This window comes from Agelaius tricolor, unplaced genomic scaffold (assembly GCF_023055355.1).
Source record: "Agelaius tricolor isolate 1412-34295 unplaced genomic scaffold, bAgeTri1.0.p SCAF_6, whole genome shotgun sequence".
NCBI lineage: Eukaryota > Metazoa > Chordata > Aves > Passeriformes > Icteridae > Agelaius > Agelaius tricolor.
Genome location: NW_027269266.1, coordinates 17748604 through 17763317, shown reverse-complemented (window position 1 = coordinate 17763317; position 14714 = coordinate 17748604). Strand labels below are relative to the sequence as shown.

Here is a 14714-nt window from a genome sequence, read left to right as displayed (position 1 = left end):
CAGCACAAAAATAGGGATGTTCAAGCACAAGTCTGGGAAACTCCATCTGAATTACTTAACCTGTATTGAAACTGTCTGAGCAATGTGGTGCTATGAGCTAACTTTTAACTCTTCTGGGTTAGCATGCTTTCAGTCTTCCTTGCTGAGGCAGTCCTATCATTTTCATAAAACATTTGGATCTTTCTTGGAATGTGGAGTCCCGTTAGAGTTGTTCTTAACTGCTGAGACCCTGCAGTTGCCATCACACAGCGTTCAGAGAGTTACAGTGGCAATGAGGAGAGCTGGAAAAGACCCATTCTTCTAAATGTGCTCATGTCCAGAGGAACCAGGCAGCCTTCAGATCCATGCTGTAGCTCTTTCAGGGCAGTAATACTCCTGAAAATTTGAGTTTATGCTCTGGAAGGATGTTACCCACAGTTAGAATGACCCCTATGGTAGAAAATCAATGGGAGATCTAAAATTCATAGGAAAAAAAAAATCAAATTAGTTGCTAATCATAATTTTCACATATAAATAACCTTGGTTTTTTTTTAGTGCCGGTGTGGGATGGGATGGAATGGGATAGTTTGGATGCAGAGTAATTAAAGTGCAATAGCTCTTGCTCTTTCATGCCATATGTGAGAGGGAACGGCTTATTCAGAGTTTTTTGGCCAAAAGTTTCCTTAACAATTCTTGTTACTAGCTGTGTAAAGGTGTTACAAGCCATTGACATTTTTCACTGGGATTTGAATTTGAATCTGAATTAGGTAAGAGAGAGTCAATTGCTTTCCATACAGTTCCCCCCCCCCCAAAAAAAATGTTGTTACTGTTGGATACAAGCTGAAGGATTCTTGTTTATCAAGAAAGGTCTGTTTAGTCTATTAACCTTGACAACCATGTCAGCATTTTTTTCTGTTTGTTTTCCCAAAGGCACTGTGTTGATGTACTATGATATACAAAGCTATTTATAGTGTAGACAGTTCATAGCTATGCTTAAAAGACATGGGTCAGGGTTTAAATACCAGAGTTAAATGCTATTCTCTTTGACAATCTGAAAAGTCATTATGCGTAATCCCTGACAATTAAAATGGAGAGATGGGATCCCTAAAATATCAATGTGAATCAGGTAACTTTTAATTTCACAGAGTGCTTGAGGTAAAAAGGAAGCTCTGGAGCTATTCCAGTTACCTGCTCAGTGGAAGGCCACCTAAAGCTGGTAACCCAAGACCATGTTCAGATGGCTTTTGACTATCTCTAAAGATTGAGACTCCAAAACCTCCCTGGGCAATCTGTGCCAGTGCTCTCTCACCCACTCAGTAAAATTAAAAAAAAAAAAAATAAAATTCTCTGTGTCAAAATGTATTTTCCTACATTTCAATCAATACTCATTTCTTTTTGCCTTTTCATTAGGAGTCATGAGAAGAGTCTGGCTCTGTCTTCTTTGTTCCCTTTCCACCAGATACTATACACCTTAATACATTTTTATGAAAGGAACAACACTTAGGGAAGCAATCAGGGAAAACAAACTCCACACATATTGACACACCTGTGTTTGTACTAGTTTGCCTCTGTTAACACATGATTAATATTGCTATTGCTGTGTTGGCTTCCACGGATGAGCAAGACCTACTTTAAAAGTGCATGTATACATTGAACAAGGGATTTACTTTATCCTTGTGATTTACTTCATCATTTCAGACTGTAGTCTTGACTCTCACAGTCACAGTATTTTATTTTTCTTTAGTCTGAATGCTTGTTCTTAAGGACTTCATCAAGTCATGTTGGTGTAGCTCTCTGTCACACATTTGCAAGAACATGTCCTGCTGGAAAGCGCCAGTTGGGGAGAGGAGCAATTCCACCCTTAGCTTTGTTTCCACCTACCATTTTTTAGTCGTATTTCTGTGCTTTTGACACTTTCTGCCTTCATCCCAGTTCCATTCTATCCCAAAATATAGTAGAAACTTTGTCTCTTGCTGAAGTCTCCAACTTAAAGGTTTTCCAATGGCCTGTATTTGCTTGATCAGCCACTTCTGCCCTGGCATCCCATCTCAGCTTTTCTGCCCTGCTCCACACCATTCCACTCCGTCCTGGTTACCTCCTAGCTTTAGGCTGGTCAGGTAGCCAGCTGTCTCTATGAAGGCCTTTTCAAATCCTGTTGTGCTCCCTGCCCACAATGAACATTTTTCTTGCAGGACCTTAGTTCTGTCTTCTAGCCTAGCTTCTAGGCTCTCCTCCCTCTGGGTCACACTGCTGCCATCCATCCATGTTCTGCCCTCTGGTTTTCTGCTTTTCCCACCACCTCTTCAGCCCCATTGTTTACAGATTCTTTTCCAGCCTCTGTCTCCCTTTCCACACCTCCCTCGCACTCCTCCATCTCCTCCACTTCTCTGCTTGCTCTTTCTGGATCATGGCATTCTGCCTGCAAGGGTCAGCCCTGGTGAGATGCTGCCCACCCTCTGCCGGCCAGTCCCTTACCTCACTCAGCTCCTGGGGGAACCATGCGCAGCAAAAACCCTGTGCTGTCACGTAGCTGGGAGAGGAGCACAGGTCATCCAGAAGTGCTTTGCTAAGTTTAAACACCCTCAACAGGGGTAGCATTTTTGCAGACTTTTAATTCTTGAACCATAAAAGCTATATGCAAATTTGCTTTGTGGAGCCCTGAGACAGACTTTGGTACCTGTCATGATGTTTCAATTCAAGAGAGCAATGAGCAATTCAGCTTATTTACTGTCCAAGCTGCCAAACTCTGGCTGCTTGTGCTGTCTGTAGTGAGAATTACTTGTGACATGAAAGTCACTTATGGTGACAGCCTGAATAATGCCCTAAGTAAGTCTCTGTTGAGTGTATGCAAACTGCAGTCCTCCCTGATTTCATATTCACTGCCAAAGTACAGGAGCTGATGTAATTATTTTTAAAACTTATCATAATTTTTAATACATACAAATCAATATGTTTTCCTTTATTTTGATGTTAGGAGTACTTGTAATGTTCCTGCTGGTTTTCTTTTTCTCCAAATTAGTTGTGAGAGCCATATCCAAAAGGGAGCAATCAGGCCACAGCACCCAAATTTCAATTGCTTAGAAGAGCTGTATCAGACAAGAAAAGTAATGTGTGATGACACTGGCTTTGCCAGTATTGACAGGTGTGGTTTCACACTAAAAACACTGTGTGGGAAAACTTGGGCAATTACATTAAAGCTAATAAGTGTGTGTGACCACACTCATTCAGCATCAATAGGAGCAACCAGCTTGGACAAGTGGTGATTACATTCCAGTAGAGGTGTCTGATGCCTGTTAGCCTCCATTTAGGAATGATGCATGTTTTATTTACGCTCTGGGAAGGAACTATTATGATATTATTTGTTTGAAGCATAATTTGCAATTGATATAATGCAAAGTGACCAGTTCAGCTGACAGGTTTAAACTAATGCTATTTTGTAAACATATGGTAGGAAATAAAATTAATGTCTTCTGATTTCCGATTTACCCTTTTCCAACCATTTTCTTGGGTTTAACTCTGCTTGTGGCTACATAAAAGAACATAAAAAAATCTAGACTCATGAGTCACATCACATATAGTCAACAGAGGACAAAAGGTCTGTTTTGACAGAGAAAACAGATTGAGAGAAGAATATCCTACTAACTCACGCAAAGAAACTGAGTTAGTCAAGAGATGTATTTAAAATAAGCAGAGGATGATGCAAGGGAAGGAACAGGGAAGATATTTACAATGGATTTGAACTGCTTTGTTTGCTGGTTTTATTAGGAAAGAGGTCTTGTTTTCTTTCTTCTGTGGAAGAGAAGGAAATTGAGTAGCACAAACTGGTTTTCAATGCTATATCTTGTCATGAGATGCTGTGTATATTATATTAACTTGATTATAGATATAAATGGGCAAGCATACACCCACACATTTCCTCCTTAAGAAATTACATATTCCATATTTTTTTCTTAGTGCTTATGTATAGTTCTGGTTATAGGATATAGTGCTAGCAGCAGTGTGAACTATAAAGAATTGAGAGGACTGAGCTGAGCAGGGATGGGTTTCATAGCGCTGTTTGAAAGCACTTTTGATCGGGGTTGTGTTACTGGATGCTGACTGGTGGCCTCTTCCTCAGTTGAAAAGAAAAGCCTTTCCCAGCGGGCAATATTTCTGCATACCCGGTTTACTTTATGCTGTATTCCTACACCATCTTTATTGGGATTTATTTTTAAGCCCCATTTTAATATTAGTTTGGGAATGCAGTTGGGGAACTGGTCTTTGAAGTCTGTCACTTGTGTTTTACGCTGCTCTTTGGCTTTCCTTACTCTTTCTTGCCTGCTCTGCCTGCACTAGAAGTTGGCCAGAAGCGGGGCGGGTCCTTGGATTCTTCTGTCCCGGTGTGCTATTCCATGCTGGATCCGCTTCCCCTGCGCTGGAGGTAGCGGGTGTAACTTTTCAGTTACCATTGTGGCGCAGAGATAAAGTTACACAGTGTTTACAGAGCGGGCTGGAACTAATCAGTGCGAGGAAGCAATGAAGCGAGTGAAACATGCAAAAGGGAAAAACTATTCTGGGCTGCTTGTTTGCTGGTTTGTTTGTTTTTAGGAAGACATAGATAGTGAGATAGCTGCGTGGGTTTCTGCAGCACGGTCAGAGCAGCGAGGGGTATGTGCGAGCCGAGCTCCCCGCGGCTCGCCCGGCGCTGCCGGCTCGCCCCGGCCGCAGCAGCCGCCCCCTCACGGGCCCCGGCGGCTCCTCACGGGCCCCGGCCACAGCAGCCTGTCCCTCACCGGCCCCGGCGGCTTCTCCCGGGCCCTCCCGCCCGAGCCGTGGCTCTGCGGCCCGCACTCGCTCTCTCCCGGCCGCGCTTTCCCCGCTCACAGTTTGGGCGGCGTCGCGCCAGGCGGGGCAGGGCCGGAACGCGGCGCTGCCGCCCCCCGCTGCCCGCACCGCCCCATCCCTCAGCCCGCACCGCCCCGTCTCGGTGCATCCCATCCTGTCTTGTTCCATCCTATCCTGTCCCGTCCCGTCCCGCCCCCCACACCGCACTGCCCCGTCCCTCTGTCCCGCACTGCCCCGTCCCTCTGTCCCGCCTGCCCCGGCTGTGGCTACCCGCCCCGTCCCGCTGCCCGCCCCGCCCCGCACGGCCCCGCTCGGCTCCGCACGGGCTCGGGGCTGCCACTGCCGCTGCCGCCCGCGGAGTTTCGCAGTTTTCCATCGCGCCGGTCCCGCGGCCCTCGCAGCAGACTCCGAGTTCATGCCCGAGAGCCCCGGTGCCTCAAGAGCAGCCCAGGCGTGGGAAAGCAGCCTGGGAAGCCCGCCCGGCTGGGACACGGCAGCTGAGGATGCAGGGCAAGATCTGACTTCAGGCGGCTGGGCGCTCCTGGCAACTGGTGTCAGACGGCGAAGGAGTAACTATGTACCTTTTTGGCAGTGAGGAGTACGAAGTGGTAAGATGTAAACTAGTGTTTTTTTTTTTTTTTCCTTAGCTTTTACTTACTTTTCATGTTCCAATCTCAAGTTTATTGGGCAGCTTTGAATTTCTGTCATTATCGTTTTTTCTGTGTTTGAACTTTAGTATTCACCAATTCGATTGCGTTTTAAATACGATATTTTTCTTCAAGTTCTTCAAGGAGTGGGGTGCTATTTGGTAGATAAAATTGAATTTACTTTCCTTGTCTTGTTTATTGCATTGTGGTGGCATTGAAAGTATTTAACTACTGAGTCTTACGAGGCTATTTGGACTCTGAGTTAAGCAAACTCACGCCTCCAAATAATTCAGAATTTGTCTCATACTTTGTAATGTAAATAGACTACAAGGAGTTACGGAACTGGCCTTAACAGTATGTTTGTGGGGATGTTGCCAAACCATTTCTTTTGTACTAAAGTTCAAAGCATGTCATTGTAATGTACTGCAATGTCCATCAAAAGAGCTAGCTTACAAAAACCCAAACACACCCACGTTAAGATCTGACACTCTCTTCTTAAGTATGTGTGTAGAACAGTGTTTGATATAAGTCGATGATGTCAGAGAAGACCAGAAGAAAACCACTAACAGCTCCACACTTTTGCATGGCATTGTTAGCTGACATAAAAGTTTGCATTTTTGCAGCCTGTGGTTCAAGTGCTACGTTGTAAGCAAAATGGATGGATTCTTCCACCCACACACATTTGTGACTGAGTCCAAATCTGAGGAGCTTTGGGGAAGAATAACATTGAAAACTATGTATGAACTCTACTATAGGACATCAAAATAAGTTTCACAAGCTCAAAAGTGCTACACTCTTTGCATATAACTGGCAATTGCAAATGTTTTGTTTTGATTATTGAAGTTGCTCTTTGAAGTATGAGAGGGCCTTTTATGGCAGTTTGGTTTCTACAACACATTTCAAGGAATTAATTTAGTTATTTTGGATTTTTTTCCTCTTTTTTTTTTTCTTTTTTAAATTCCAGCCAGCTATGTTTTTTAGATGCAACAAATGTAGAAGACATTCAGGAAAATAATTTAAGTGCAGCTGTCTGCACATTGAACTCATTTGTGAATGTGTGACTTACACAAACTTTCACAAACCAAGCCAGGGAGCTGGAAAGAACTTAGTTTTTCCAAAGCAGTAAGCCACAGGGCATTGCAGTGATTATGCTATAGAATGTTTACGTGTGTATAAACATTATAAAGCAGGAGAGAGTGTCAAACTTTGAAGCTTTTTTTTATTATTTGGTTGCATTCAGATATCTGTAAAGGGTAGCAAATCACTCGTAACAGACTTTTGCATTTTGCTCTTCATTTCATTGTATCCTGTGGAGTTACTTCCTGGTTCATACAGCAAGCAAGTCTGAAATTTTAAAATGTCTTGAAAATAACCTAGATGACTGAAGAATTGTGTTAGGGCTTTGGATTCAGATCTCAATCTCTTTCTCTGATGCTGTTTCAGCTTCTAAAAAATACTGAAGTATTCTGTGTCATAGAAAGTAGTTCAGTGTTTGAGACAACTTTCCCAGGCACATGAGCCATCTCATTCCAGTCCCTTTTCTACAACAAAACTGTGCAAAGTGAAATAGCATCAATAGAAAAAGTTAGAAGCCCACCATGAATGGTGTGGGGTTAGGGTTTTTTAATTTCCTTCTTGGTTTTTTTTGGTTTTTGTTTTTTGGTTTTTTTTTTTTTTTTGTTTTTTTTTTTTTTTTTGTTCTTTTTGATATCTCTAGAGGTCCCTGAAACTGAAGAGTAGTGATCTCCTCAAACAAAATATGTCACTAAGTGCAGACTAAAATACCATTTGGGTATTTTCTTCTTAGTTTTTCTTTAGAGCAAGACAGTTTGGGGGAAAAGAAGGATGCACTTTTTTGGTGTTGTTTTGGCAGCCAGACTTACCAAGATGTTTGCTTTACTCAGTGATAAGTGAAATAGAATTGATGGCATACATAAAGCTTGAAGAATACTTTTATTGTTCAGTAAAAGCTAAATCAATGTGAAACTTCTATCTGTACAGATCTGTTGTTCATGAAGCCATATGCTCTGTACTGTGGAAAAGTCATTTGTTTTATCTTCCCACACAATTACTTGAGTCACTGAAGGACAAAGTGAGTGAAAAGTGACAGTAAAGAATTTCAGGGTTTAATTTTAAGTTTACTATTAATTTAAAGCAATTTTAAATAAGTTTAAGGAATTCTAGCTATGCATATAATATTTGATTATTATCCTAGGGAGAAGACTATTGATGAAAAGAAACAGCATCATTAAAGCATCTCTTAAAACTCAGTATTTAAATAGAGTAATAGAGAAATAGGACTGTGTGTGATCATTGTTTGCACTTCATATGCACGCACACACGTCCACGTGAGCACACAGACACGTTTACAGAAACATTTGTATCTGAGGTGGTATTCTAACCCAGCTGAATTTAATAGCCAAATGCCACAGACTGGTACTACCAACTTTTGTATCCACTTTGCTTTCTTTTTGTTCTTGAGTATAAACAAGCTTGAATTATTAGCTTATTCTGAGTGCATTATAAGTCCAGATATCTGACAGCACTGATAATTAACTCTGATACCATCTCCCAGCAACCCCAGCTGACAAAGATAATACTGCTTAAGAATCAGTTATCAAAAGAAAAAAGTTGGGGTTTATGACCACTTCATATTAAAAAAAAAACCCAAAGGACCATGACACAGTGACAAAAGCTATCTTTTTTAAATAAATAAATAAATTCATTAATAATAAATCAGGTAGCAGTGGTCCTTTGCTATTTCCATTAGTATTTCCATAAATGTTCTAACTTGGGATGCACAGTGTCTTTCACATTACATTTTTTAACATTTGGTAGATGCTTATTAAGCTCTTTATGAGTGATGAAATAAACACATAGAATCTTTTTAGGCATTCTTTGCCACATACCTGGCAAAGTAGATGTGTTTGACTATAGTAAGCAATTGAATTTCATAAATACAGGAAACTGTAAAAAGCTCCAGGCCCTGCAGTCTCATTTGTGCCTGTAACTTGTTTGTTTAGGCCTTTTCCTGTTTGTTTGTGAAATAAACTTCTGGTTAAAGGGAATAAGTAAATAAATTAAACAGAATTGGAGTGGTTCATCAAAAATGAAACAGAAAGAGGAAGCTCCTTTTCACAGATGCCTGGTAGATCATCGTAGTCTGCATTACTCTCCCACAACAAAAGCATCTAAACCTTACTCCCAACAGATTTTGGAGTTCCACATAAGGGATGATGGGACTCCAGATGATGCTTGCAAGTTTGGGAGGCTCTGCTGTGCCCCTGGGCTACACTTTGCCCAGCAGAGCATTTCCCATGGCTGCAGAACATCTGCTCTTCCTCCCTCAGGTGGGCCTTGCCAGGGCTCTGGGTGCTGGCAGCTCCAGCCACATCCCTCCTGCCTTCCCTGGAGGTGTGCCAGGGCTGATGGCACCCACTTGTCCTCAGTTGGGCACAGGACACCTTTGATGTTTTGTCACTCCTTCCCACCAGCAGTCTCCCCTGGCAGAGACTTTGGGCTCTGTTGTATTAGCATGATCCAACACTGTGATGGTAAGTGTAGGGTTAATTAGGATTTCTTCTGAGAAAAACCTCATCACTAGGAAGCTGTTCTTTTAGCAGAGTAATTCAGAGGCAGCAAGTTTTCTTGGTTGTTGGTTATTTAAGAAAAATAATTGAATTTCATTCCCTCTATTGCATGTAACTTTCATATTTTTGTGATCAATTTTTAACTTTCCTAAGAAACTCAAAACTTGGCTTTTTTTTATCTCCATAGATACTTTTCTTGGAAAATATCCTTAAAAAGAGTGGGAAACCTCTTTATAAGTCCAGTGAATTGCTTGTGATATCTAGAGCATATGTTTTGGTTGCCTTGGAAATTGAGCATTTGTCACTTGTGTTCTCCAGGCTAAAGTTTTGAACTAGTCTATTTAAATTAAATCTTCACTTCCATTGAGTTTGCCTATGTCCTCTTGAAGGATGGAGCACTTCTTTTGGAATAATAAGTATGATGTTGATAAATGCCAGTTATACTTATGACTCCTGCCAGGCAGAATTATCTTCCAAAAAGTATGAAAATCTGTCTGCTAAATTTCTAAGGGAGGGGAATATCTTGGAGCAGTCAAATGTCATTCAGGTTTGAGAAGAGCTACTTTTTCACTTCATGAATCAGACAGATCCCGATTCTGTGTGTACAGGCATTCTGCTGATAGGGCTAATTTTCAAGGGAAAACCCCACCTATTTTAGAAATATTTTAAGTCCTAGAAACAAGTAGGGAGAACACAGTGATGTATTTACTCTGAGTCATTGCTACTCACCTTGTTTCAGAAACTGAGTGAAGGGAGAAAAGAATGTTGTTTAAGATCAGAGAGTCACTTGTAACTGTTTAGCAATGGTAGTTTTCATCATACTGTGGATTGACATGGGAATGTGTGAAAATAAATCAGAATTGCTTCTTTGGGAACCTCTCCCTTGAATTGCAATTGAATTGAATTAAAATGTTTGTTATTATAAGGATGGTTTGGCAAATTATCTGTGGCAGAACGCTGTAAAAATTTAACCATAAGATTTTGGAATGACTTTCCCACGTTCACCTTAGTTCAACCTAAGGCAGCAACATCTAATGCTATGTTCAGATAGATAAGTTGTGCAACATGTGAGTGTAACTTGAAGTACAGACTTGAAAGGCAGTCAAATTAAATTCAGCCTCTGAGGTTTGCTTCAGAGCCATGAGTCCATCCTTTGAAAAATCCCTTGACATTTTGATTCTTTATCTTTAAATTTTAGGAGACACTTGGCTTATTTCTAGTGACAATAGCACTTGGTTAATTTTCAACTGCAAATATTGTACAGCTGCACAAGAAATTGAGTTATTCATTCCTGAAACTGTGTGTTTAGTGAGAAGTACTCTTATGTGGAAGAAACAAGTGCTTATATGTGAAGATAGATGGGCTCACATCCAGAGCTGCATGTAGATTTGTGAAACAGTCACCCTTAGCAAGCCTTTTTCCTGTGAATTTTCTGCAGCAGCCAAAGTGTAGAAGCAATAGAGTTTTCTTTTCCTAAATTGGAAAAATGAGGGTTATCCTGTATGGCATAATTCCCCATGACTAGCTCAGGGACCTTGCAGCTGTGTTTAAGCACTGCATATGAGTTTTGGGATTTCCCCAAGGAAAGTCTGGGAGAGCTGGTGGTTCTGATGGTGTAGCAGAATGGCTCCTGAAACAGTTTCAGTATAGAACAGAGAAACACGGGAGAGGAAAATCTCAATAAACCCATGCAGAGGAAAGTATTGGTCATTTCTGTGTTACTCCCAAGACACCCAGTGCCAGTTAGTGATTTGCACAACTGTAGTGACCATACTTCTTTCCCCAGAGAAAAATCAGTGTTTAATCTAATGTCCTGTAGTTTATGTGAAGTAGATTTTTTTTAATAATGATGTTACTGTTTGTTTCTATAGCTTCTATTTCCTTGCCTCCTGTCTTTAATTCAAATTTCAGTGACTAAGGATGGAGCCTTTTATATTTTTGAGAGTATATTGAAGGTATTTATAGTATGTGTGACCTTCCCCTAGCTCTGCCCCCACAGTCCAACACATGAACAGTCAATGACAAGGTGGGGAGCTCTGTGGAGGCCATGGGTGGAGGCATGAGCTGTAGTCCCTGTTACGTACATGAGTTGGTGAGCACTGGATCAGCTGTCCCTTGTGTAGAGCTCAGAACACCTGATTTTCAGTGTAGGGTCCTAGGGGGTGTAGAGCTCAGGAGATTAAAGACAAGATTTCTCCCTTCAGGAAAGAACATTTAGAAATAGATATTTCCAACAAAAAGTATGAGGCAAGTTAATGACTACAATTTATCTGGATCCTTTTGCACTGGTTTAGTGCCAAGTGGTGCCTGAACACAATGAAGGGAATGAGTATTTCTCTTATTGTGGAAGAGGATCATGGTGAGTGCATGATGTTTGAGAAGCAGGTTTGTGCCTGAGGCACGTGTGAGAGGGAGGCCTGTGAAAGTCAAATGTTTTCTGACATTTAGAAACCAACCCCAATGACCAGCTCCAGGTGAAATTGCAAAGGAGAAGTTTACTCCTGTTTAAGGAGTAGAGTGTAAGAGAAATAGAGTGTGAAAGCTGGCCTGGGTTGGCAGGACTAGTGCAGTTCACCTCACAAACACGAAGAAAAAATAACAAAATCAGAGTACTTAGAAGTCCCACCAAACTGTTTGAGGGAGCTCTGAATCTCTCAACTCCTTTTCCATTTGTGAGACAGCAGTGGGATGGAGGGAAGGAGGTCTCTCACAGGACCTGGCTTCTGAGTGTATTGATATCATCAAGGCCTGATGAAATCTGTAAATTCATCTATTGGTCTTGGTTTGAGTTTATTTCCATCTGAAGGAAATGGCCATGATAATGACCTGCTTCCTGGCAATGCACTGCTCAGCCTCATGCTGCACAAGGCACTTTACCACAGTGATGTGAACCAGCATGGACTTGGGGAAAAAAACATATAACCTGATAACTTCATTATCAGGAATTCATGAGTTTTTCTATTCCATATTCATCATTTATTCTACAGGCCTTGATAGAAAAAATTGGCTATTTTTCAGTGAGGAATTTGTATGAAGCTAATGTAGCCATAAAATGTCTTAATGATAGAAGCAGTAATCTAGGCAGGACAGTACAGAGTTAACAACAAGCTAGTTGGGTTTCCCTGATTTATGTAGATACATACCTAATTCTTGGATTCCTCTGTATGCTGTGTGAGTGTGTCCAGGCTTTTGGAAATTATTTACAACTTCCTCCCTCTTATGCCACATATATTCATAGTTCTTATTTAATTAAATGTCAGGAGACCTATGTAGCTAGAGATGTCCTCTGGGTAAAAGATACTAATGGCATATGGTTTAAGTAATCAATTCATAATGCTTGGGGTGGAGCCCTACATTCAGAAGTTGAGCTATTTAGAAGAAAGAGGCTTGAATGTGTTCAGTTAAAGAAATGGGACATGCATATGCTGTGCATGAATATGGTGCAAAATAAATCCAGGTCTTGCAGGAACCTCAGTGTTCTGCCTCCAATAATAACGTTACTTTAAAGTTTGTTTTCCCCTTGAGTGTTTGTGCCATGCATTTTGATCTGTACGTTGTTTAGCCTGTGGATGGATGTGAGGTAGCAGAAGGGGTAGCAGAAGGGTTAGCAGAAGATGTTTTATGTACAGAATGGAAATCGTGACTTCCCTACAGCACATATGGAAAGCTGCAGTCAAGGCGGCATGTTGGCACTGTCTGCCATCCTGCCTGCTCGCCTGGTGCTGCAGGCTGCCTGTTTTAGCCTCCCTATCCTGGGCAGCACAGCTCCTCTCCCATCAATGGTGTGTGAGCTGGTGGCTGGCAGCCTGGGTAGCTTGTTGCTCTCTTGACCTTTCAAAACTCTAGCAGTTACAACAGCTCAATTAAGCACTCCTAGCAGGCAGGCTGGATATAGTCCAGTGGCATTTTGATAAAAACCTTCCACACGGGGAAATCAAGGACCAAAAATCCCATTTCAGAATATTTGAGATGAAGTTTCTTTGATAGTCTTTTTGGGCCACAAGTCCTTTTTTTTTTCCCCTTTGTTTTCCTTTCCTTTTACAGTTGAGGCTGTGTGTTTATGTCTGTTTGGGAATATGATTTTGTTTTCTAGTTGATGATAATAAGTAAGATGATTTGTTCTGATGAACAAATTCAGTAGCAGCTGATCAGAGAAAATCTGTAATTTGTTCTTATTTAACACTGGCTCTCAGGAAGGCTATCACAGGGGAAAAATCCATCTACCTCTTTATGGAAGTCATGGACATCTATCGTCATGAAGACATGTCTTCTCTAAATTATAAACAAGCTCCAGGAACTGGAATGACTAAATGCTGTTTGTTTACTTACACTGCATGTTACTTTCCAGATAATTACTTCAGCTGATGAATAAGAATTACAAAATCTGGAGGATAGGTAACACATCTTTACCAGGAATCATCAATTCCAGGAACATAGATTTGTAAGGAATCATCAATTATTTTTTCAGCAGTCTTTTATTTACACAGAAGTGGGTAATGATAACCATGCTTTTTTATTATTCTTATTTTATACAACTCTGACCAGATTAATTTCTAAGATTCTGCCGGGAAGAAAATTAGCAGAATTTGGGTGTTTTCATTGCTGTATCTACAGACCCATAGGAACCAGCCATTTTAAAAGTTTTTTTTTCCTGAGAAATGAAAGATTAAAATCCCTGGGAATTTCTCCTGTGCACATTTCATTTTACATTGTCATTTACAACACAGTGTGATTCTATACGTTTTAATTTAGCAATGCGTAGGAATTTTTGATGTTTAAAATTCTAGTATTCCATATTATAATTTATGATTTATAATAGAGTTTTAGAGTTCTGTTAGAGCTTACAAAACAGTCAAATGGAGTTAATAAGAATTGGGATTAACACTTTTTTTTAAACTTTTTTAAGGCAGTTTCTGTGTTTCTTACAAATATCTATACAGATGTTCTTATTAAAAATAAATTCTTTAAATCAAAGCAGTTTTTTATTGGTATAAGAAAAGCAATTTTGTTTCTGAAATAGAGAATGAGAGTGCTTCCTACTCAGCTGAGTGCTTAAGTCTAAGGACAGGTAGACCATTACAAGAATTTTTAAGCAGAGGGAACAATAAAAGGCCAGTTTATGGGAGCAAGGCTGATACATTAATATTACTATTTGAGAATCATAAGAACATAGTAGTACTTCAAAGCTATTCCTTTTAGTAACAACTAAGTATGAAATAAAATATCTGCACATGTCTTTTCATGAAGTGTATTTGCCTGAAAGGAAATGACAAACTTAGTTTTACCTCTTCACTGGAGATAACTGAAGTTTATTATATGTGCAGAAGTGGGCATTACTAAAACTGACTTTGTGCATATCTTCATAGAATTGTTTCTATCTGCTTGTAGAGGCAGCTCAGCAGGCTAGTTTTTGAGGCTAAATGTCAAACTTCATAGTTTATTATCCTAAGACTCCTAGAACTTCTTTACACTTTTATTTGGTATAGGGGATTAAAGACTAAAACCCTTTGTAAAGTTGCAAAATTTTAATCCATGGGGATTTTCAGACCTCAGCTAGACAGGGTCCTGAGCAATCTGCTGTGGCTACTTACTCTTGAGCAGGAGGTTGGACTGGATGTCCTTTCCTCCACGTCCTCTCACTTGTCTACTTTTTTTCTTTGATTCCACTGAGAGA

General features: G+C 40.6%; 1 protein-coding gene across 6 annotated transcripts in view; it reads left to right on the top strand.

The window, feature by feature from the left end:
- CACNB2 (calcium voltage-gated channel auxiliary subunit beta 2) overlaps nucleotides 1-14714 on the top strand; it is a 247196-nt gene that overhangs the window by 132258 nt on the left and 100224 nt on the right. Inside the window, exon 1 of one of the 6 annotated variants that reach the window (XM_071428855.1) lies at nucleotides 5235-5411. The exons of the other annotated variants lie outside the window; for them this stretch is intronic. Within the exon in view, the coding sequence (XP_071284956.1) occupies nucleotides 5379-5411 (33 nt within the window). The 5' untranslated portion in view covers nucleotides 5235-5378. Of the gene's footprint in view, nucleotides 1-5234; nucleotides 5412-14714 lie in introns of those variants that run through there. 6 annotated transcript variants of the gene reach the window in all.